Source organism: Tamandua tetradactyla, chromosome 16, assembly GCF_023851605.1.
Source record: "Tamandua tetradactyla isolate mTamTet1 chromosome 16, mTamTet1.pri, whole genome shotgun sequence".
NCBI lineage: Eukaryota > Metazoa > Chordata > Mammalia > Pilosa > Myrmecophagidae > Tamandua > Tamandua tetradactyla.
The window spans coordinates 11,234,719-11,258,529 of NC_135342.1; the positions used below are offsets into that span (position 1 = coordinate 11,234,719).

Below are 23,811 nucleotides of genomic sequence, written 5' to 3' on the forward strand. Positions count from 1 at the left end.
GGAGAAAATCCCTTTTAGAGCCATGAGAAACATGAGAGCCCAAGCAGCCAGAGACCTTTGGAGATGAAGAAGGAATATGCCCCCGGGGGGGGGGGGGGCTTCATGAAATAAGAAGCCTGGAGAGAAAGCTAGCAGACGTCACCATGTTCGCCATGTGCCCTTCCAGTGGAGAGAGGAACCCTGAACATCACCAGTCTCCTCAAACCAAGGTATCTTTCCTTGGCTGCCTTAGATTTGACATTTCTATAGCCTTGCTTTAATTTGGACATTTTCACAGTCTTACAACTGTAAACTTGCAACTTAATACATTCCCCTTTTTAAAAGCCATTCCATTTCTGGTATATTATATGCTGGCAGCTAGCAAACTAGAACAAATGAGGAGAGAATGTACTTACGGATGTAGAAAATGGTTGATTATATCTTAAACACCAGCCTTAGGAAACAGCAGGTCTTAGGCCCCTTTAATGATTATAGGAAAGGCCCGAAGTCCTCATGCTATATGAAATGTCTTTCTTCTGAAATCATTTATTAGCACTGGGGCGCTGACTTCCTGAATGGCTGCCACTGGGAAAAAACCCTCTCCTGTTCGTGAATCCCAATAAAGCCACGTGCACTTCTGTGCCTGGTGTGTTTTCCGGTCTATGAGCTGCCCCCTGCCATGCTCCACGGGAGCTGGGTCTTGGCCTGAACCCTGACACTCGGTCCCTGTGCCCTTGGACCCTACTCACTGCAAATCAACCTCGCTACCTAAATTGTCTAAATCTAAAAGCCGTTCATTGTATCTTCACCGGATAAATCAGTCAGCCTTAGCCCTGACCTCACCTTATCAAAGGCTGTATGCCTGACAATAAATATTATTTTTATTCTTATTGTCTTTCTCCTAAACCTGTCCTCTCCCCAACCTCACCTTTCACAAATAAAGACACACAAGCCAGAGGAAACTCTTCAATTTATTTCCCACAGCATCAGCCCCTGCCCTCCCTCCCCTAGATGTAGGTCCCACCTCCTCCCAGCACCTTCACAAAACACTGATTTCTTCCCAGAGCTAAAATGAACACCCCAGTCACCATCTATGGCCACCCTCCACCCTGCTCCTTCCTCCCCATTTGCCTGTATATCCACCTGCTCTGTCAACTTGGCCACCTTTTTCCACCCACCCCACCACCACCATGTGACTCCCCAAGGCCGCGCGGCTTGCATTTTTGCTCACATCAAATGGGTCCCACTCTTAAAAGTCCTCATAGTAACTCTGCAGTGCTGCCTGGGCCTGCCCCTGTCCTGTTCCAACACCCTATCACCCTCGCCAAGAACCACGTGCAATTAATCCCAGCTCTGCAATTCAAGAGACCAGCTTTCTAAGCTCAGCTCTGCTGCTCGGTTCCCTGTGGGCCTAGGTTTCTCGGTTCTTACTCAAGGAGTGAAGATAATTAAGGCCAAACAGTGCAGGATTCTGAGACAAGGCTCCCAGCAGAGAGGTGGTAGGGGCAGGGAAGGCAGGCGGAAGGCGGAGGGAGGCCCCCCTACCCTGAGGCCCCCCTGGCACCCCCCAGGCCCCCCCCCCCAGCTCTAGCTGCGGCGGGCCCTCTGGCTCCGAGCCTTGTATACCTCGATGAGCAGATCTTTCACATACTGGATCTCCCGCTCCACCGACTCCGCCCTCTCCCTCAGCTCCCGGTTCCGGGCCTCCAGCCCCTGGCACTCGCCCTCTAGGGCCTCGCCCTCTGCCCGCTTCCGCTGGCGGTACCTCAGAGCTGCTGACTTGTTCTGGTCTCTCTTCTTTTGCTTGCGGTCCCCTCGGGCGGTGGCAGGGTTGGGGTAGGGAGCAGGGCGAGAGGGCGGAGGGGGTGGGGGCTGCTGGGGTGGGGGCAGGGATGTCAAGCCCACCTCACCCTGCCCGGCCTCACTGCGGCAGTAGATGGCCAGCAAGTCGAGGGTATCCAGGGCAGGGGGCTGGGGAAGGTCAAAGGGGGGGAGGGGGAGAGGGAGGGAAGGGGCTGGTGGCAGCGGGGGTGGGGGTGGGGGTGGGGGTGGGGATGGGGGAGGGAGGAGTGGGGCATCAAGGAAGAAGTCCTCCATCTGTTCTAGCTCCTTCTTGAGGAGAGTGGCCATGGCTTCCAGGTCAGGTGGGGGCGGGGAAGGTGGGGCAAGGGTGCCTGGGGGGAGGGGGGGCTCCAGAGGGAGGAGGGCTGTAAAGTCAACCCGTTCAGTCATCCAGTCTGAGAAGCCGTCACCTAGGGGATTAGAGGGGGGACATAAAAATTCGCTGAGTTCCTGGGCCTCCATTCAATTGGTGCTCACTCATCTCTGCCTCATTCAGGCCCCATTCATCAGTAAAACGGCTAACCACTCAACAAACCAATCAATGAATCCTCAAACCAGTCAGTAAACCAACAAACCTGCCAAGGAACCAATGAACCAAGCAACCAACTAATCAACCAAGCAGTGAACCAGTCACCCCTTCCAACCAACCAAGCAACCAACTAATCAACCAAGCAGTGAACCAGTCAACCCTTCCAACCAACCAAGCAACCAACTAATCAACCAAGCAGTGAACCAGTCAACCCTTCCAACCAACCAAGCAACCAACTAATCAACCAAGCAGTGAACCAGTCAACCCTTCCAACCAACCAACCAACCAACCAGTCAACCAACCAACCAAGGAACAAGTCAGCCAATTCATCAACCACCTAAGGAAACAATCAACTTATCCATCAAAGAGCCATTCAGCCATCCACCCAACTACCCAACCAGTCAACCATCCAACCAACTAGTGGACCAAGCATTTCTTCAACCATTCCAACATCTTCTTTATTGATTACATCTGTGGTTTTTCTGATTCACTCTCTCTCTAGCTTGTTCTTCAAATACAAAGTGAAATGCATCACACACGCACCTTATTTCATCTTTAGTTCATTAATTATTGAAAACCCACTATGTGCCAAGTGTTTGGGATACAGTAATGCATAAAATAACTGCTGCCTCAAGGACTCTGCATACTCTCTTTCTTCCACCTGAAATGCTCTTCCCTTGGGCTTTTCATGGTTCATTCCTTCCCATCCTTTAGGCCTCAGCCTAAATATTATCTACTTGGAGAAGCCTTCCTGGCTAAACTAGGTCCCCTTTGTCATGTTCTAGCTTAGCTGCTAAGGGCCCACTTAGCCGTCTCACCATGGGTGCCCCAAACCCCACCCCATTTAACTTGTCTCTTGTCTGTCTCCACTAGAATGTGAGCTCCAGAAAGGCAGGGATCACGCCAGTCTTTCTTCCCAGCTGTATACTCAGCACCTAAAACAGTGCCTGGCACATTGTAGGTACTCAATAAATATTTACTGAATGAATGAGTGAATGAATGAATGAGTTCTTCCTTCCCCTTTGTCCCCCACCTCCCCATCTCACCCTACCTCCACTCTTCATCTATCCTTACCTGTCAGGGGCTCTCCCCCCCCTGGAATCCCGCCCTCCAGGGCTCCCCCAAGGACCTCATAGGGGCCCAGGGGGGCAGGGGCCAGGGGGAGTTTCCCATAGTCTACGAGCCAGCCCAGCCCGCTAGCTGGGAGCAGGGCCCTGTCCAGCTCCAGACCCAGGGTCGCCAGGAGTGACATGGCTGCAGCACAGGCGCCGGGCACCAATGGCAAGGGAGGTTGCAGCACCAACTGCTGGGAGGAGGCTCAAGAGGATGCTCGGATGGGCGGAGACAGGCAGCAAGGCCAAAGTAGAGGATCTGCAGGTGGGAAGCAAAAGGGGTGGGGTCAGAGGCCAGCTCCACCCACTGGGCAAAGGCACAGGACCGCCCCTAAGCTACACCCCCATTGCCACGGAGACCCTCCTCTCAGAATTCCAAACCTGCTCTTTTTTCCCAACAATCTTAGAGCCCCACCTACTCCCAAGGGAATTGTCCTTGGGCCCAGCCTACTTTTCTCCCAAGCTCCACCCCTTCTTCTAATAGAGAATGTAGTGTCCTCCCAGCGGAATTTCCTTACACCTTTCCCATTCACCCCATGATACTCCTCTTTAATAAAAAAAAAAAAAAATCCAATCCCAGGGGAATTTCCTTCCAGCCACACCCTGTCCCTAAATTATTTCCTTTAGATCCCACCCCCTCTCGAAATCCATTCCTTCTAAAATCAGTTCCCAGGGGAATTCTCCCATGCTTTGCCTCTTCATCAGTGTTCTCCACTGAATTATCACCGTCATTACTTTAAACTGTGCGGTGACTCCCACGATGCCCCCAAAGTCCTGCTCCTCTCCATCTACTTTAGTTCCACCCCTCCCTGACAATTCTCTGTGGATCCCGCCTCATCTCACAATAGGCTTCACAAGCCCCGCCCCTCGCTACTGCTGTGGCCCTAGCCCCACCCCCTCTCCTAGAGGGTGGCCTCTAAACCCCGCCCCCACACCGTCAATCTATGCCAGGCCCAGCAGGTGCTTGGAGAGGGAAGCTGGGCAGTGCGCCCGCGCAAGGTGGAAGGGACACGTTGAAGGAGGGAGCAGAGAACGGCTCCCTACCCCATACCCCTCCGCACGCGCCTGCCTCCTCGAGAGCTAAAGCGCGTGATCGCTCCCTCAAGCCTCCGCCCTACGCGAATACTGGCTCTGGTGGGCATGAGCGGCCGCGCACGGACAGGATCGTTTCCGAAAAAAATAAAACCCACCCTTTCTGAGGGCTAGTGCGCAGGCGCCTCGGCCCACGGGCCAGACTCAGGCACAAACACCCTCGCGGGAAGGGCCCTTCCCCACCCCGGACCGAGTGCGCATGCTCGGCCGCGCGCCGCCGACCGCGGCCTCTCCCTCCTGCGCCTGCGCGACCTAGAGTCCACGCTCCCGGCTCCCCACCCCCCGGCCCCGGTGAGAAGGCCGCGCGCTGTGAAAGGGCGGGAAGGGCGGTTGGAGAGGGAGGGGCGAGCGGTTACTCACTCCATGGCGGCGGCAAGGAGAGGCGGCGGTAGCCTCGGCTGAAGAAAGAAGCGGGAGCGGAAGGCGCAGGCGCGGTGAGCGCGGAGATGACCGGGGGGCAGGGAGGATTCGCGGCTACAGGGCCATGGCCGGGACTGCGCGGGTGGTGGCGTCGCGCTGGCGTGAAGGGAGACCGTGATCCGAGGATAGGGAATGAGGCGGCCCCGGGGACCCGGGACAGATATAGCGGGGGTGGCGCAGCACGGCTCTGCCGGATCCTTCCGCGCTCCGCCCCTGCGGGCCCCGACGGGCCCTGGCAGGGAGGCGGGCCCGGCCCCCTCGTCTCTGTGACCCGGAGTTTGGGCCCTTTTCTCCTCTCACTCTGGGGCCCAGTCTTCTCCCTGACTCGGGTGCCTGGCGCCCTCCTCTCACTAACCCTGCGGTGCTGTGGTCCTCTCTTCCGTCTGACCCGGGATTCCGACCCCTTCCCTCCTCTGACTCTAGGGATTCTGACCCGGGAGCACAGACCCCTTTCTCCTCCTTCCTTTGACCCCAGGGTCTGGGGCCCGACCCCATCCCCCTCAGCTTCCCTCAGGCCTTCACGTGTCTCTCGCCTTCCCCTGCTTCACGAAAGAACTTCCGGCCAGCCGCACCGGAGTCTCTGCCCGTGCCTCCGTGAGGATCCTTGTGGGTTACTTCTGCGGGACCCCGGGGTCAGACGGTGCTCTTTTCGAATCACCTGCCTGGTGATCTTGAGCAAATAAGGTCTGTGGACCTCTTGTCGCTATCTATAAAATGAGAATTATACCCTCTATTTGGTGGGGTTGTTTGAGAATTAAAATGACAGTGTCCATGAAGCACAGCCCAGCTTGTACTCATCTGGTAACCCTGTCTTCTTATTAATAGGAACGTTGGGACTCAGTATCACGTTGTCTTCCCCTCCTGGCAGAGCCCCAGATACTTGACCAAGATTTGCTGGTAGGTTCCTCTTATGTAATTTCCAGCTATCACCACCCTCCCCCATTCCAAAGGGTGGGTGTTCAGCCCACCCCCGTGCAGGGATTTTGGCATTGTTACCCCCACTTCATCCTTTTTCCACCCTCTGTTCACCTCTGCCCACCTGCCAACATCCACAGTCCCTCAGTCCTTGTCCTCTATACTCTGACTCCACCGCGTGTGTTATTCTCTGCTTCTGCCTCTCACCCAAACTTTGTTTCAAATTGTCCTTTGCCTAAGCTGCCACTCACTGTGTGAGGAACTCAACCCTGCCAAAAAATGGGGAGATTTATGATTCCATTTAGTGAAAGAAAGCAGCCTCCTAACTATTCTTCCCCCACCCCCATACATTGGACCCTCCACCAGCCCTGGTTGGATGTAGATCTTTCCTCTGCTGCAGAAACCCTCTTTCCCACCTTGCATCCATCCACATCAGAATGTTTCACTTGGAGTTCAGCCCTCATCCCTTCTATTTGTGGGTACATGGGTTAGGAATCGAACCAGGTCTTCTGCATGGCAGGCAAACAGACATTCTACCACTGAACCACACCTGCACCCCCAACCCTCATCCCACCTGGGACAGTGAAGACACTGAATCGAGGCCCAAAAAATGTGTGGGAACTTTGATTTTGAGAGTGTCTGGGAGTTAAGAAATCCCCTCTCTTCCTTCATTGTTACATGTGGGAAGTCCTTCTTGGATCTGACCCCTTACCCTCTTGGTGTCCATCCACTGGGCCAGTACTGAGCACTTGCCCCATAGCTGGGCCCTTTGGAGCTACATTATGACCTAGACAGGGTACGGTAGTGGTTATCAGCACAGGCTCTGACACCAGGTGATCTGGGTGCACAGCTGGCTGTGCTCCACTCACTAGCTGTGTGACCTGGGCAGTTACACTTATTTCCCTGTGCCTCTGTTTACTCTGTGCCCAGTAATAGTACCCATCTCTTAGGGCTGTCATGAGGATTAAGTAAGTTAGTCCATGTCAAACATTTGGACTTGTGCCTGGCTGCTGGTTGGCACTGTTAGGGGTGGTGGTTAGGATTGTTGAAGCTCCAGTTGCAGGAGTTAAAGTTTCAAAACTAGCCCTTCACCAGTTTCTGGAGGCTTAAGGACAAACTTCCACTTCTCACTATAACTCAGTGACAGCAGGTGGTAGGGGTTAATGCTAGACAGTTGGACTCACTGCGGTCAGTGAGGAGGTGCCGCCCAGACCACCAGATTGATGAGGCTGCCACCCTTACTGGGAAACCTGCTGCTGCTGGCAGGATCTGGCTCCTAGACACTAGTTTCACTCTTCTCCTGCCATCTGGCCCCTTCCCTAGCAGAATCTGTTTCCTCCCTCTGTCCCTTTCCTACAGTAACCTCCCAGAATTGTCTTCTGAGTAGGGTCATAGATTATTTTTTAGATAAACTTTTTACTTTAGAATAATTTTAAGATTTACAGAAAAATTGCAAAGATAGAAAATGTTCTCATGTACTCTTGAACAGTCCTGGCCTTTGGGTATTTTAGGGAATGTCCCTCAGTATGAGTTTGTCTCATGGTTAAACTGACATTGTGGGGTTTTGAGCAGGTGGCCAGGGAGGGTATCTTTACTAACTGAAAAGAAACTAGCTCGGTTTGGGAATCATATTGCTGATTGTATGTGATGTACTGTCTGAAAAGTCATCTTCTTGGTCCTAGCCCCCATGCCCTTTTCACTCTGGCTGTTGGAGCCTACCTAATTCAGCCCTGGCACAGACTGGCCCACCTAGGCAGCATCACTGGGTTTTGCCAAGTGGGTGCTGGGTGCTCTGGGCTGCCCAGGCCTGCCAATAGATTCTAGTTCACAGGCAGTCATCTGCAGCTGGCACCCTGTGCCTTGTCCCATATCCATGCCTGACCCAGGTTCTGGCCTCTCCAGGACTCAAATGCCTCAGCCTCCCCCAGTCTCCCACAGCCTTTCAGGGTGCAGGTGCCCCAGCTCCTTCAACTCCTGAGATTGGAGTTGGAAGCATGGGTGGGGCTGCTGAGGACTCTTTTTCGGTGCGGAGGGGCCAGGCTGGGGAAGTGAGACGGCGATTGCAGGCGGGTTGCATCAGCCCTTGCTCTTTGATGGGGAGGGGGAAAGGGGGGATCCCCTGGGGGCCTGGCGCACCTGGCAACGGCTCCTTTTTAGCAGAGCCCTGTATCATGGAGGGCTCTGGCCCTGCACGGGTGGAGGGTGTGGAGGGAGGGAAATCAGCTGTCTGGGCAGAACTTTGAGAATCTGAGGCCCAGTGCCAAGAAGGGGCCTCAAGGGCAGAGCCCAATCCACTTGTCTTGGGGAGCCAAGACTGAGGCCACAAGAGGCAGAGGAGGTTGTGCAAAATTGCACTGCTCTTCAGAGCGCGAACTTACACAACACTTCCCTGCAGCACCAGCCCTGGGAACCCCATTCCTTGGTCCATGGTGTAGCCTCTTGGGGCCACCAAGCTTGGACTTTCACCTCAGGTTGGCTCTGCTCACAATTGCCAAAAATTCTATTGATTCTACCTCCAAAATATCTCTCATGGACCTTCCCCTCACCATCCCACTGCCCCAGAGAAGGCCTCCTCACCTGTGCTATTACAGCAACCCTCAGTGGTTTCTCAATCAAGGCCTCACCTGGCATAAGAAAAGAGGTACTACATTTGGCATCAGATGGACTCGGGGTCCTATTCTGGCAACTCATCACTTACTATCAGTCCTCAGCCTGTCAGAGCCCTCTGCGTGCTGCCTGGGGCTTAGCTTGCGCTACAGAGATGGCCTGCTGGGTACAAAGCCCCACTTGTCACACTTGCTCCATGACCTTTGGCAAATGGCAGCATCTCTCTGTGCCTTGGGTTCCTCACTGGTAACGGGAATGAGAAGACCCACCTCATAGGGTTGTTTTGAGGATTAAACAGATGAATGTTCATAAACTTCCTAGAGTAGGGCCTCGCGTGTGGGAAACACTCTGCGAGCATAGTTTTTTCTCTCTGAGGCTCAGGGTGCTAGGAGGCCCAAGTGAAGTGATGCAGGTGAAGCCCAGTCCCTAATGGAAACTGAGGGTCTATCTGGGTTAGTTTCTCTTCCCTTTCCCTCCCCTGTTCACGCCACACTTTGTTCTGCTTTCATCACTGCCTCGCAGGCAGGTGTCCGTATATGTGACTGTTTGTGGGTACTTAGAAGACAAGGATGGGATCCCCTCATTCCCAGAATTGTTGCCCATATTTAGAAGGAACTGCTTGTCCACAGAAGCTGGGACATTCTACACTGTGGCCCTGAGAAGCATCAGGACTGGTGTCTGGTCACGTAGGCCAGGAGGGCAGGGGTTGGAGGTTATGTCCTGCAAACAAGGGTAGTAAGGCCATGGCCAGTGCAGTTGGGGAAAGGGCAGTGTGGGGCCGGGTGTCCAGAGTTCAGGCTTGCCACGTGGCCCAGCAGCTCAGAGTCCTGAGCCCTCTTTCTCCCCTCACTTCTGCCACGTGCCCCTCAACAGGAGCAGTCCCAGCTCTTAGAGCACAGTTAGGTTGTGCCTTGGGGTGCAGCAGCTCTGCATCCTTGGGGGATCACTCCTTTATGAGCTCTCCGGGCCCCTGTAACAGTTACCACAAACTTAGTATTAAAACAACCTGTGTTTATTTTCTTAAAAAAGTTCTGATGGTCAATCTTCTAACATGGGCAGGGCTGGTTCTTCTGGAGACTCCTGGGGAGAATCTCTGTCTGTGCCTTTTCCGGCTTCTGGAGGCTGCCTGCCTTCCTTGCTTTGTGGCCCCTTCTCAGATCCCTTCATCCTCTGCTTACATGATCACGTTTCCATTCTCCTTTGCCCTTGCCTCTGTCTTCTCAGGACCTTGTGATCACATTTCGAACCCATCCAGATAAGCAGGATCATCTCTCTATCCCAAGATCCTTAACTCATTCAAGCTGCAGAGCCCCTTTGCCATATCAGGGAGCATGCCTGCGGGGGTTGGGACAGGGACTTCTGTGGGTGCCATCATCTAACCACGCACCTCTGTTGGAACTTCTGTTCCTTGTCTAGGAGGTAAAGGATTGAGGTGCCCTTTCCCTCCCGTGCCCATAGGAATGGGGTATAGGAAGAGGACAGGGCAAGCTGTGCTAATTGGCTGTATAGGGTTCCGGAGCGTAGGGACTTCCCTCACCACTGTTGTGTGAGCACCTCGGGCTGATGCTACACCCTCTGCCCTGTCACCGCTTCGGTAAAATAGTGCCCTGTAGTAGTGCCCCACCCAGAGGATGGTTTGAGGATCAGAAGAGTTAATACAGGGAGAGGGAAGGCTGGACCTGCAGGACTGGCTGACTGCTGCCAGTTCTGTCCTGCAGATTCCAGCCTGCCCTTTCAGGTCTTCTGATTTTATAGGAGAGGGAAATACAGATTTTTCCATGAGATCCAGGTTTTCGATGTTGGCAAATAATTCAGAAAAACCTGAAAACCCGTGGCAAACCACACGTGGGTGGGACTCTGGCTGTTCCTGTCAGTGGCTCAGAGCCTGTTGAGGTGTGGAAGAACCTTTGAATTCAGTGATTTCCCCCTATATCTGTGATCCTCTCTGCCCACAGCAGAGGACTAGAGGAACCAAGTACTGCTGGTTCTGGAAAGTCCCAGGACTTCAGACCAGAGCCCCACAGTTGGCCTTACTGCCACCCCATATCCCTCCCCAGTGATAGAAGAAGATTGAAAAGGAACAGGGCCTCAGTCCACCTCAGCCTGGACCAGTTTAAAGTTGGGAGCGCAGTGTTTGTGGGCAGAGGGGAGAAGGTCTCCAGGGGAACTATCCCTAAAAATCAGGGTACTGCTGGAAGGGGAGGCTGGGTTTGTTCCTGATCAGATGTCCATGTCCCCAGCCAAAGACCACCAGGAACACCCCTAGAGTTGAGCAATTTGGGATTATTGCTCATTACAGGGAGGGAACCCGCATGCCACGAGGGCTTGTTACAGAAATCAGGCTGGGATTGCTGTTTTGGGCAAGGCTTCAAGGAAGTGGGGCTTTGCTCTGGGTTGGATGCTGTCAGGAAGCAGGGGCCAATCTCTGACCAGTGTCTTTATCTCATCCAGAAAGTGGGAGGAAAGAATTGGGAGAATGTTGTGGTTGGTAAAGAAGCGGCAGTTGACTTTAAGCCAGGACGGGATATCTGGTCATTTTTGTGGTTTGGACAGTATTCACATTTTGCTGCGTTGAGCCATGATTCTGGAGTGATTTTGTTTTTATCCTGGTCTGTGGTGGTTCCAGAATGACCCTGCCCAATGGTGGTTTATGTATACAGAAGAGTCTCAGGGCCGCTTCCCTCTTCCTCACAGCAAATGTGCTCATCTTTCCAAAATGGGGGGTGGGAAAGGTGGGAAGTGACAGCTGGGCTGAGGGGGTAGCTGGTGCTCCCATTTGGTGGGCCATGGTTGCATGGGCCCCATGGGCTGCTTGACACAGAAGAAGGTGACCGGGTGGGCCCAAACAGTGTCTACACTCGCTGGAGTGCATGGTTGTAGTAGGAGCTGAGGGAAGCAAGGGAGAGGTTGAGGCCAGAACCATGGAGGGAAGACCCCAGGTGGGTGCTGCCTTGGGGAGAGCCCTAAGGTCAGCATCCCAGGAAACAAGCTGCTGCCTGGATGAAATCAAAGGTTTGCACTTTTCTGCTTGACCCTCCTGCCTGTCCCAACTCCAGAGTGGGGCCCAGGGAGGTGGGGGGTGAGGGAGGAGTAGTCATCTCTGCTCTTCTTTGCTCTGTGCCTCTTGAGTCCAGCCTGTGGCTGGGCGAGGTGGGCAGCACTGGATTTGATTTGAGAGTGAAACCTAAGCTGGTCTGGAAGGTCATGGCAATGCTGTGGAAAGATGGGAAGAGGACATAGCCATAACAAGTTGTGGAGGGTAAGAGCATGTCGTGGTAGAGGCAGGAGAGGCTTGTGGGTGGACCTAGGGCTCTAGGACCAGACAGCCTGGACTGGAACCCTAACCAGCCACGTGGCTCCAGGCAAGATGCTGAGGTTCTCTGGACTTCACCTTGCTCCCTTGTAGGTCTCTGAACCATCCTGGTTCCTACCTCCGCTGGTTCTGGGAAGCAGAGCTGGGTCGGTGCAGGTAATAAATGCCCAGCAAATGTTAGTGTGGCTATTGCTGCTTACACCCCAGCCCCCCCTAACTAGTCATGCCCTCTCCTGGGTGCCCACACTGCTCCACCTGTGTCTGTGCATCCTCTATTTTTAAAGAGCAAAGTGGCCTTGGTGACAGCATTAGCTGCCAGGCTCCTGGGGCCAGGAAGTGGCAGGACCAGTGTCCAGCCTGCCTGAATCGGACACCATGCATTAGAGGGGGCATGTGGTCCTGATCCCGTCACCCCTAAATCCTTATGTCAGCCTTGGGGAGTGGACTCAACCAGCCTCTTTTTCCAGATAATGAAACTGAGGCTCAGGGGAGGGGAAGGGACTTGCCGGGGAGGGGTGAGATTTGATTCCACAGAGAGCTAATGAGCGACACCAGGGTAAATGGGTCTGTGGGTTCCAATTCTCAGAATCAGCGCCCCCCTCCCCCACCTCTGGCTGCCTTCTCTGGGTTCTCGGTTCCCAGAGAGACTGCTTCCACGGTGACAGTCTTGCCCCTGCCTCCCCCACTGACATAATCATCTCCCCTGGGAAGCTGGTGTTGTTGAGAAGAGAGAAACTGAGCAGGATACAGGTGTGTGAGTTCTCCATTCCCCCCTCCCTTTAGACCCCTCAGGCCTGAAACCCCCTCTTCTCCTATGCAAGCTCAGCACCACTTCCCGTGGAGCCTACGGCTGGCCTGCTCGGCTTCACTGGCAGTGCCTCCCAGCCCCTTTCCAGCTGCTATTACCAACCATGCGTCCCCAAAGTCTCCTAGCCACCCCTGCAGCCTCACAGCCTGCCCTCCTAGCCCCATCCTGGCACCCCACAGTTGACTGGTTGATTATTTTAACAATTTTATTGAGATGAGATTGCCCTACCATCCAGTCCGTCCATTTAAAAGTGTATAGTTCAGTTTTTAATCCATTCACAGTGGTGTGCAGCCATCACCACAGCTTTAGAACATTTTCATCACTGCAGAAAGAAACCCCACACCCATTGTTACCCACCACCCACCCCAGCCCCTGGCCACCACTCATCTGCTTTTGGTCTCTTTGTGGTTTTGCCTATTTTGGACACTTCATGTAGATGGGATCAGATAACATGTGGTCCTTTGTGACTGGCTGCTCTCACTCAGTGTCCTGTTTTCCAGGTTCGTCTGCATCACAGCACCTTTCAGTGCTTCGTTCGTTTCCTTTATGGCTGGTGATGTTCCCTGTCTGGATAGACCTTGTGTCTGTCCGTCAGCCGGTGGTCTTCTGGGCTGCTGGCTGCTGTGCCCAGGAGGGAGCACTTTCTGTGCTTTTTCGTTTCTGGACGTGAATACCCAGGAGTGGACTCGCTGTCCTAGGTTTAGCTTTTTGAGGAACTGACAGAATCTTTTCCACTGCAGCTGTCCCATTTTCCATTCCCCCAGCAGTGTTGGAGGGTTCCAGTTTCTCTGCTTCCTTGCCAACACTGGTTATTATTTTTTTATTTCTTTTATTCTTTTTTTTATTATTATTATTCTAACGACCCTAGGGGGTAGGAAGGGGTATCTCACTGTAGTTTAGGGGTATATTTCCCTGGCAGCTAATGTTGTTGAATATCTTTTATGTGCCAATTGACCCCTCTATCTTCTTTGGCATCCTGTGGGTTTTTTGTTGTTTTTGGTATGCTCTATGGCTGGGATCATTCTTTTTCCATGTGACTACTCTGTTATTGTAGCACTATTTGTTGAATTTTTGTTTGGTTGGTTTTTTGTTTGTTTGCTTGCTTGCTTATTTTTTGGGAAAGTGCATGGGCCGGTAATCGAACCCAGGTCTCCTGCATAGCAGGCAAGAATTCTACTACTGAACTGTCCTTGCACACCCATCCTGTGGTTTTAAAATGGAGTTCCTCACTGTTTCCAGGGCAGCAGGCCCTTGCCCTCTGTGCTTTGGCCTGCTGTATTTCTCTTAGTCCATCACCTCTTGCTGCCCTGACTCCTGCCCAAGGAAGCTTTCCTTGGGCTTCTCTGCCTTCTCTCTGCCGCCTCGCCTTCCACTGCCTGCCCTGGCAGGGATGCCTCTGTCTCTCGCTCCCCATAAAATTGTATATAAACACCCACCCCATGCATTCTGGACCTCATTAGGGTGGCTCAGGGCTGCCCCCTCTGGGTTTCTGTGGAGGGAGGAGGAACGTGGGCTTGGCACCCAGAGTACCTGAGGGGTCGATGCTTTTATCATTGTAGTTATGGTACATGCAGTTGGTCCGTCTTCATGTCGGGGCTGACAGGTGGTAGATAAGGGTTTTCTCAGGCTTTGCTGTCAGGAGTCTAACAGGTGCAGCCATGGTGGAGGGTCCCTTGGCCTTCCCAGTACATCCAAAGTGCAAGTATCATGGCCAGCAGTTCTTCTCACGAGTGCCCTGGAAAAATGCTTGTACCTGTGCCCCAGAGGCATGAAGGGTGCTTGTTGCTGCTTCATTTATAATGAAATGAACTTGGAAATGACCCAAGTATCCAGCAGTAGAGGTTCCCTTCAGAACCCTGTGAATGTAGACCTACTCACAAACAGGGTTTCAGCATTTAAAACGCACACCTACTACACTACGGCAGGTGAAGAAGTGGACATGGGTGACAAAGCCTCCACAGATTTAGCACCCAGGAACGATGACTTGACCGGGTTGAGGAGACAGGCAGATACACATAGGCCTCCCTTCACCCAGTGTCTGCTCTAGTGCAGCTCGGTTATGCTGGGGGTTGGGAGGCCCACAAGTGCCCCCAAGGAGGAGAGGGCACTGAAGATGCACACGCAACTCTTTCTGCTTTTTTGGGTTCTGCTTTTGGAGTTGGTGTGGAGGGAAGATGACCTTTAAATGGAGGTGAGCATTTGTGGGGTGAGCCGACATTTCCATGCTCGCAGATCCACTTTTGGAAAGCAGCTCTGCCCCTTGGGCTGTGTGGCCGCCCCTGTTTGAGACTCCATTTGCTGCAAGAGGAGGGCCAGCCATGCCCACCAGGCAGGGTTGGTGTGTGAGAGTGGGCACAGGGTAGCCTGAGCCACCACCTCCTCCTGGACGGCTGCAGTATTTCCTCCTACAGGCTGCTCTGCCCAACAGCCTGGGTAAGTCTGAAAACATAAACCAGATCTTGACACCTCCAGGTCCTCCCATGGCTTTAACCACACTTCACCCTGGCCCCTCTGGCCCTTGCACCTGCCATCTCCCCTCTGAAATATTTGAGACGGCCTTGGCTGAGGCCTAGTGTTCTAGTTTGGTAGCTGCCGGAATGCAACACACCAGAGACGGATTGGCTTTTAATAAAAGGGGATTTATTTTGTTGGTTCTTCAGAGGAAAGGCAGCTAACTTTCCACTGAGGTTCTTTCTTACGTGGAAGGCACAGGATGGTCTCTGCTGGTCTTCTCTCCAGGCCCCTGGGTTCCAACAACTTTCCCCGGGATGATTTCTTTCTCCATCTCCAAGGGCCCGGGCTGAGCTGCAAGTGCTGAGATGAGGAATGCCAAGCTGCTAGCAGTGCTACGTTGCAATCTCTCATTTAAGCACCAGCCAATTAAGTCAAACATCACTCATTGCAGCAGACACGCCTCCTAGTGACTGCAGATGTAATTGGCAACAGGTGAGGTTCACGTACGGTTGGCTTATGTCTGCAGCAACAAGACTAGGTATGCTCACCTGGCCAAGTTGACAACTGAATCTAACTAACACACCTAGTTAGGAGGCTGGTTTCCCTTCCAAAGGGCAGGCCCTGAGCTGCTCGACATCCTGGGACTTAAGAGGGGTTTTCTTTGACCCATTAGAGACAGGGGAGCTGATTCATGAGAGATTTAAGAAGCAGAATTGATGGAGTTGGGGTGAGGGGCGAGTTGTTTGACATATTAAGTTTGCCGTGCAGGTGAGACAGCCTCAGTGGAGATACTCTGGGGACAGGAGAGAGGCTAGGTGCAGGCTGAAGGCCACCCCAGCGGCGCAGGAGTGAGGAAGTGCCCACCGGTGGCCTTGGAGCCACACTCAGAAGGGCTCAGATTTCGCCTCCCCTCCTCCTCTGTCTCTGCTCCCCTTCTCTGCTTTCTCTGGCCCCATGGCAAGCAGTAGGGCATTGCAGGTGCAACTCCACGCCCATCCCTCCCCAGCGCCCTATCCTTCTGGAGAGCCTCTGGGTGCCCCCTTGTTGGCAGCACCACCCAGTGGCTGTCAGCTGAATGCCCGGAAGGTGCACTCACCTCGGCCACCAGGCCCTGTGCAGGCGCTTCATGCGGCTCAAGTCTTTGCAGACTAAGGGCTTGAGACCAGGAGTGTGGAGCGGGGCTTGGCCGGCAGCTGCAGAGCCTTATTCTATTTACCACAGGCGCCCCCACCCCCCCACCCCCCCCAACCCCATCCTAATCCTTTCCCTTTCAGGTCCAGGGCTGAGGTGCCCCCATATTCTTCTGTTGTTGCAGACATCTGGGGATAGGGAGAGAGAGTCCCAGGGCTCCTGATATCTCCCACCCCAGCCATCCAGGCCTCCTGATGTTCTCTGGAAAGGCCCAGTGCGTCCCATCTCCTGGTGTCCCCTCTGCTCTTCCCACAGCTGCCTCCTGGGCCAGTCCACATCTGTACCAGCACCCTAGCTCCTCTGCCCCAGTTTTTCTTTTGTCCACAGTTTCCCTTCCTCTAGCACACTCTGTGCTTTCTTTATCATGTTTGTTGTTTTCCTGTCTTCTCCTACCCCTCTTGCTCCATTCCTGGGGCCTGGGGCAGAGCAGATGCTCCAGCAGTGCTCCTCCTGGGTGGGTGGGTGCATTTGTTTACTGCCATAACCCCTCAGAGGGTGTGCCTTTTCTTCTCTGGGTTGTACTTACTTCACTCTGCTGGGGAGAGTAGGGCTGAGTAAACATCAGTGAGTCTTTTTTTTTTTTTTTCCCCCTTCAAAATGAAGTTCGGCCCTTAGCATAGCATTTGGGTCCCTGCCAACTACCCCATCTCATCCCCTGGCATTCTGCACACTCTTTCCCTCCAACCCCCCAAATTACTTTGCACCCCAGACACACCTGTTTTCTCAGCTTCTTTGGCTTTGCCCAGACTGCATCTCCTCCCCATCTCATGGCAAACCCCATTTCCTTCAGTGCTCAGCCTATCCTCTCCTCCCCTGACCTGGACCTCCTCCTTGCCGCACAGCACACAGCACCCCTCTGTCCCTGCTGGAGCCCCTGGTACTGAAGCTGCCACTTGACATTGAGTATCTCAGGGCAGGACAAAATTTTAGCTTACCAGATCCCTGAGCCTCAGTTTTCTCTTCTGTAAAGTGGATGTCCTAGGAGTACCTTCCCCCAAAGGTCATTTCTGGGAATAAAGGAATAATAATATATCCCAAGCACGTAAGACAAGGCTGGATGATGTGTGTTTGCCAGCTTTGTGATCCCTGGCAGGAGAGGCATCAGAACCAGACGCACTTAACAGAGGTCCAGCGGGGGATTGCTCTTCTTGTAGCTCTACTGTAGTTGCACATAACTTTTTCTAAATGTTCTGGAAAGTTTTAGCTACAACTTTTAGCAAAAACTCTTGAGGTGAGCTCTTGAGAACTGAGTGAGGCCTGTGTATGTAGCTATTGGCTGTTAGAATGCTTTTTTGGGTGTCAGTATCAAAAAAGAAAAAAGACTCGGTGGCTGGGCCGTGTGGAGACCAGTTGTATCAGCAAGAAGAGGGCTGGACACAAGGTGGGCATGAACTCTACTGGCCTTTTCCCTCTGCCCCTTGTGGTGGCCTCTTGAGAGTGAAGGAAACCCCCGGAAGAACTCTGTCAAAGTGCCAAGGCCAGGACCCCACCCCCAGAGAGACAGGTTTTGTTGATCCGGACCCAGGCATGGACATTTTAAAGCTCCCAGATGGTGCTCACGTGCAGTCAGGTAAATCCACTGGCCTGGAGCAGCAGGATCCACCGGTAGAGTGGACAGCCCTGGGGTCCTCTTCCCAAAAGCACATGGCCATGCGGGGGGAGGAAATGGAACAACACTGGGGTCTGTGCGGCAGGCAGAAGACACGAGTGGGGGCAGCTGTGCGAGATTTCTTCCAACTTGGGCTAGGAGAGTATCTCTTAGGTGGCTTTGAGAAGTAGAAACCAGGTCTGGGAAGGGAGGGAAGGTGGATTGTAGCTGTCCTCCCTGGGCCAGGTGCTTTGTTTCTCCTTCGGGACCTCATTTGTTCTTCACGATGGTGGGGGGACTCTGATTCTTTTTACAGGGTGGGAACCGAGGCTGAGGAGTGATTTGTCCAAGGCCTCAGCTGGGAGAGGCAGGAGCACAGTTCAGCCACAGGCCTTTCCCTCATCTCTGGGACTGCTGCTTGGGAGAAGGGAGAGAATGTGAGGGTGTTTGATGGAAACTGGGGACAGAATGCTGGGCCCCAGAGCAGAAAAACAATGGGGTATTCGTCTCCTGGGGCTGCTATAACAAATCATAATAAATTTAGCGGCTTCAAGAACATAAATGTGTTCTCTGCAGTCTGGAGGTCAGAAATCCAAAGTCAGCTTCACTGGGCTAAAGTCACTGGGCCACCTCCCTCTGGAGGATCCAGGGTGGACCTGTGTCCTGGCCTGTCACAGCTTCTAGGAAGCTGCCCACATCCCTTGGCCACATCCTCCGTCTTCCAGGCCAGTGGGACAGCACATTCTTTTTCTGCTTCCCTCTGCTTCCGTCATGTGGCTACCTTTTCCTCCATGTCATTCTCCCTCTGTCTTCCTCTTCTAAGGTGCCCTGTGGTTGCATCAGATCTCTCTAGATATTCTCCCCACCTCAGGGTCCTCCACTTCATGCCAGCTGCAGAGGCCCTCCTGCCCTGGAAGGAAATGTGTCCCCAGATTCCAGGGAGTAGGACCTGGAATCTTGGGGATGTTATTCATGAGCCACCAGCTGATTAAGCTTCATGTGCCAGTCCAGGCCACAGACGTGGCACCATTTGCGCATGTGGTCTCCTTGCTGCCTCCAGCGCCAGCTTGTGGGTCCTCCCCACCCATGCCAGCCCCCCACCCCCTCCCACCCAGTCACCTTGCAGCTCCACGTGGCTGACCTAGCCTGGTGGGCTTGGGGAGAAACTGGTCATGAACTCACTCCTGGACCCATAGGTTTCTCAAGTTAAGATCATGTCCACACTTTGGTTCTCTTTAAAAAATCAAGCCTGTCAATTATGTTTTCCACGAGGGATGCAGAGCATTTGGAAGATCCCATAAGTTAGAAAGACCAAATTTCCCATGTCATCTCCTTCCACCCAAAGACAAGCCCCTATGCTCTCCTCAGGTCGGTCTTTCCAGCCCTTTCTCCTCAAAGCTGTTGTGCTTTTACAGCTGAGATCACACTGCTTAGGATGGTGCCTTCTGCTGTCATTCTGTATTCTCATTTCCTGCAACCCCGAGATCCTTTTTCATGAGCAGTTCCTCTCATCTGGGTGCTGTTAGAGACCTTCTCAGTAGCATGATGCAAATTTGTTCTTTCACATCAAAGATGTAATCGATCCCCTGATCTGATATAAGGAAGGGCCTGCAACTGGTCCCTGTGCCGGCCAAGCAGGTTTGTGGAACCAGCAGCGTAACTCGGTGTTTTCAGCTGCTCTCAGCCAGAGCTTGGGTCCCAACTTCACCCGTTGACCCTGCATAAGTCGTGGACCTCTCTGAGCCCATCTCCCCATTCGAAACAGGGGCACAAATCCCCACCTGGTTGGCCACCCTCAGCCAGGCCTGCTCATGGTCAGCGGTCGGAAGCAGTGGTACCTGAAAGTGCTTCTTCTGGTGGCTGTGGGCTTTGTGGGTAGTGAGCAGTCTTCCCTGTGGGCCGCAGACCCCACATTAGTCACTGTTAGTCACCTGACTGGTGGCACCTTGGCACCAGTCAGGTCACAGAATTCTAGTCCGCTGGAGCTGTGTGTGTATGTGCTAGCATGGCTGGATCCTTTTGAGCCCTCACCTCTGTCGTGCCCTCCAGGGCAGCTCATTGTTTCCTGCTACAGATGCCCAAGGGTACGCAGGGGTAGCTCCAGAATCTGCCCTTGGGGAATGTACGAAGGTCTCAGACAGGGGTCCCACATAGCTGACTTGGAACTTAGTTTACCCTTGAACCAGAAACACATCCAGGGAATCTTCTGGTGGATCCTTGAGTTTCATGCCCATCCCAAGTTAGAAAGAGGAGGCACCTATTATTAGAGAGGTGGGTGTGCCAACTCACCAGTGGGTCACAAACAAGTCTTCCACTCCCTGTCTTCCTGCACAGTGAGGGTATGGCACACTCAGAGCCTTCTGTGGCCAAGGCCCTGCTACAAAACCCAAGTTCCTAGGAGCTCTAGTCTGAGGTCCAGGGCGGTCCTGCGGTCATGCTGAGTAGGTCAGTCCAGGTGCAGGGAGGATGCCCAGTCAGCAAGGGTTAGGGTACAAATCTTAAAGGTAGGACCTCGTTCCTTCTAGTCCTGTACGAGCCGCTTAAGAGATCTCTCCTTGTTTAACAGAGTCTGGTTTAGGGTACACATAGGAGGAGGAAAAGGGTGGCCACATGCCTGATGCCCCTGTCCTGCCATGCTTCCTCATGCCAGAGGCTGCCTTTCCCAACCTGCTATCTGACCATGTCACTTCCTCTGCTTTAGAACCTCTCCAAGGCTGCCAACGCCGGCGGGTTTGTTCTGGGAGCCAGAGGAGCCACTGCCCCGAGAGTCCGGAGTCATGAGCGGCTTTAACTTTGGAGGCGCTGGGGCCCCCGCAGGCGGGTTCACATTTGGCACCGCAAAGACGGCAACAACCACCCCCACCACGGGGTTTTCCTTCTCCACGACTGGCACAGGGGGGTTCAACTTTGGAACTCCCTCCCAGCCAGCTACAAGCGCCCCTCCTTCCAGCCTTTTCTCCCTCACCACTCAAGCGCCAGCCACACAGACCCCAGGATTCAGTTTTGGTTCAGCCACTCCTGCTTCCAGTGGAACAGGGTTTTCCTTGGGGATGAATGCTCCAAAGCTGAGCTTGAGTGGCACTGCTACCACCCAAGCTACGGTGAACCCCAGTGGCCTTGGGCTGGGTGGTAGCTCCCTTATCAGTGCCACCCCAAGCGCTGCTGCCCCAAGCGCCTCCACCTCCGGCCAGGGGACAGCCCCCACTGGCTTTGTGTTTGGCTCCTCTGCTACCTCAGCTGTGCCTTCTACCACAGCTGGGAGCTTCTCATTCACAGGTGGAAACACATCCCAGACTGGGTCCACGGGGTTCAGTATTGGCTCTCTGGGGGCTTCAGCCCAGCCCACGGCACTTTCCGGCTTACCCTTCAGTCTGGCCCCGCCAACAACCACGGGAGCAAGTACCGGCCAGCCAGCTGCTCTTGCTCTCACTACCGCCAGTGCTGGGCCCACACTCTTCGCCTCAATAGCAACTGCTCCAACCTCATCTACCACCACCAGCCTCTCACTCTGTGCCCCGGCCACCACCACTGGGACGCCTGCAGCAGGGACGCTGGGATTCGGCCTAAAGGCCCCTGGAACGACTTCCAGCACAGCTACCACAACATCAGCCAGCTCTGCTGCCGCCACCACTGCCGCCACCACCACCACCACCACCAGCTTTGCATTGAATCTAAAACCTCTGGCCCCCACGGGCCTCTCAGGCAGTACTCCAGCCACCATCACTGCTCCTCCACCTGGCCCTGTTGCAGCTGCAGGGTTGCCTGCCAGTCCCGCAATGACCTATGCCCAGCTGGAGAGTTTGATCAACAAGTGGAGCCTGGAGCTGGAGGACCAAGAGCGGCACTTCCTGCAGCAGGCCACGCAGGTCAACGCCTGGGACCGCACGCTGATCGAGAACGGGGAGAAGATCACCACCCTGCACCGCGAGGTGGAGAAGGTGAAGCTGGACCAGAGGCGGCTGGACCAAGAGCTTGACTTCATCCTGTCCCAGCAGAAGGAGCTGGAAGACCTGTTGAGCCCACTGGAGGAGTCGGCCAAGGAGCAGAGTGGGACCATCTACCTGCAGCATGCCGACGAGGAGCGTGAGAAGACCTACAAGCTGGCAGAGAACATCGATGCACAGCTGAAGCGCATGGCACAGGACCTCAAGGACATCATCGAGCACCTGAACACGGCCGGCGGCCCCGCTGACACCAACGACCCGCTGCAGCAGATCTGCAAGATCCTCAACGCACACATGGACTCGCTGCAGTGGGTCGACCAGAACTCGGCCCTGCTGCAGAGGAAGGTGGAGGAGGTAACGAAGGTGTGCGAGGGGCGGCGCAAGGAGCAGGAGCGTGGCTACCGCATCACCTTCGACTGAGCACGGCTGTCCTGGGCGTGTCCGGCCAGGACTTGGGGGCGGGTGCTGGTATTATTGTGTTTTGGGTTGCAGTGAAATACTTGTTTGTTGTTCTCTTTCTTTCCGATGATTGTGCTGTTGGGAGGAGTGTTCTCTGGTTTGACTTTACCTTAGGAAATAGGAGGCATTTCAAGCCCTCAGTCCTGGCATAGCCCAGAAGGTGTGGTTTCTGTGTGTAGCTTTTGTGTCATTTTCCCTTAGACTCTTTTCACCTGCTGCCACCACCCACTTCATTCTTCTCACTCTGAGCAGATAATGGAGAAGTACTGATACACCTAAGAGAAAACCTCTTTCCCACCCAGGGATTTGGGGCCGACCATTCTGTCCAGCCCAGAGTTGGCAGTGTAGTGAAAATCAACTAAGGTTAAAACAATCTCTCTCCTCAGGTAATAGGTACTGGCAGCCTAGTTATGGAGGATAAGGTATGTATATGTGAAAACTAGTCATCTGGTCGAGGAAGAGGATTGTGAATGGAACAGACAGTGGGTGTTAGAAATTCAGAGAGGAAAGATAGGTCTGCTGAGGAACTTGGAAGAGATATTGAGTAAAGAGTAGGGTTCCAGCTGGTCCCCACTTCAGCTAACATGCCTCCTAACCGTGGAGCTCCAGGAAGCCTCACCTGCCCAGAGCTGGGACCCACAGCACACTGAACTGACCCCTTGGGGAACCCCTGCACACTGTGTTGTGCAGACTGTTCTGTTCGATCGTGAGCTTCTGTGGGCAGAGGCCGTGTCTTGTTCACCTTTATGTCCCCAGAACTGTGCCTGTTTAATGAATGAACAACAAAGATGAAACCAGGCTTAATGCAGGTCCACAAACTTAACCTACTGAAGTGGTGCCACTTGCCAGAGGTGACCCCAGATTGGGTTCCAAACCTCCCAGAGGCCAGAGCCACAGCACCCGGAAGTGGAAGCTGGTCAGTTGCTTCCCAGCCATCTTTGTCTCCATGCTTTGCTGCATTCTCTGAAATGCCTGTGTTGTTTTCCTAAATAAACGTATTGTGAAACAAAAAGCTGTCGTTAATGTGGATAAATGTTAGAAAGATAAGGTGTAGTAAAAAGAGCAGATACCAAAAGACTGTATCGGGTGGGAAACCATTTCTCTGAAACTCAGAAACAAGAAAAACTAAGCAGCACAGTGTTCAGGCACACACCCGTATGTGATGAGACAGTTTTAACGAGGGAGTAATCCACAAATCCAAGGTCAGGGATCCCTCTGGGAAGGGTTAGTATGGAAGACTAGGGACACATGGGTGAGCCTGGTGTGCGGCCTGGGTGCTGGTTTTGGAGTTAAGTCTTGTACCTCAGTGTTGAGTCCTCTCAACTTGAGCCCGTCTGGGGCTCGCTGAAGGACTCTGGTCAAGACTCAGTGGTGGGAAGTGGGTGAAAGAGGCTTCAGCTTTGCATTGGGTGACCTCCAGGTGCCAGCTGGATGTTCTCCCTCAGCTCGTAGCCCTTCTGGGGGCAGGGAGTCTGGCCCTGCAGCTTCCCTCAGCCTACTCCACCTCAAAGCTAGGTCACCTCATTTGACTAACAAGTGCCCAAAGCTTGTTCTTGGA

The 23,811-nt window shown here is 53.7% G+C and overlaps 3 protein-coding genes across 10 annotated transcripts in view; 2 read left to right on the plus strand and 1 right to left on the minus strand.

The window, feature by feature from the left end:
* Positions 1 to 932: 932 nt before the first annotated feature.
* On the minus strand, positions 933 to 5,175 carry ATF5 (activating transcription factor 5). Of its 2 annotated transcripts, none has more exons than XM_077131020.1 (3): positions 4,915 to 5,175; positions 3,425 to 3,721; positions 933 to 2,231 (listed from the first exon to the last, which is right to left on the minus strand). In XM_077131020.1, exons 2-3 carry the CDS (start codon positions 3,600 to 3,602, stop codon positions 1,567 to 1,569), a joined length of 843 nt encoding a protein of 280 aa, XP_076987135.1. In that variant the 5' UTR covers positions 3,603 to 3,721; positions 4,915 to 5,175; the 3' UTR covers positions 933 to 1,566. The 2 variants fall into 2 exon arrangements, with proteins under 2 accessions (XP_076987135.1, XP_076987136.1); XM_077131021.1 differs by lacking the exon at positions 4,915 to 5,175 and adding an exon at positions 4,514 to 4,657.
* NUP62 (nucleoporin 62) lies at positions 4,887 to 23,265 on the plus strand. Of its 4 annotated transcripts, none has more exons than XM_077130959.1 (3): positions 4,947 to 4,988; positions 5,800 to 5,871; positions 20,552 to 23,265. In XM_077130959.1, exon 3 carries the CDS (start codon positions 20,628 to 20,630, stop codon positions 22,212 to 22,214), a length of 1,587 nt encoding a protein of 528 aa, XP_076987074.1. In that variant the 5' UTR covers positions 4,947 to 4,988; positions 5,800 to 5,871; positions 20,552 to 20,627; the 3' UTR covers positions 22,215 to 23,265. The 4 variants fall into 4 exon arrangements, with proteins under 4 accessions (XP_076987076.1, XP_076987074.1, XP_076987075.1 ...); XM_077130960.1 differs by lacking the exon at positions 4,947 to 4,988 and adding an exon at positions 15,410 to 15,563 and having other exon boundaries at positions 5,819 to 5,871; XM_077130961.1 differs by lacking the exon at positions 5,800 to 5,871 and having other exon boundaries at positions 4,887 to 4,988.
* Positions 4,948 to 23,811, plus strand: part of IL4I1 (interleukin 4 induced 1) — a 29,560-nt gene continuing 10,696 nt past the window's right edge. For 3 of the 4 annotated variants that reach the window (XM_077130953.1, XM_077130952.1, XM_077130956.1), the window contains exons 1-2: positions 4,948 to 4,988; positions 5,800 to 5,871. The gene's annotated coding sequence lies outside the window, so the exon portion shown is untranslated. Of the gene's footprint in view, positions 4,989 to 5,799; positions 5,872 to 12,448; positions 12,560 to 23,811 lie in introns of those variants that run through there. The other variant, XM_077130955.1, reaches the window with a different exon arrangement.

Coding starts and splice junctions, on each gene's coding strand:
- NUP62 (XM_077130961.1), top strand. CDS start 20,628: ATGAGCGGCTTTAACTTTGGAGGCGCTGGGGCCCCCGCAGGCGGGTTC.
- ATF5 (XM_077131020.1), bottom strand. CDS start 3,602: ATGTCACTCCTGGCGACCCTGGGTCTGGAGCTGGACAGGGCCCTGCTC. Junction 2,232..3,424: donor GGGGGGAGAGCCCCTGACAG/GTAAGGATAGAT, acceptor CTAATCCCCTAG/GTGACGGCTTCTCAGACTGG.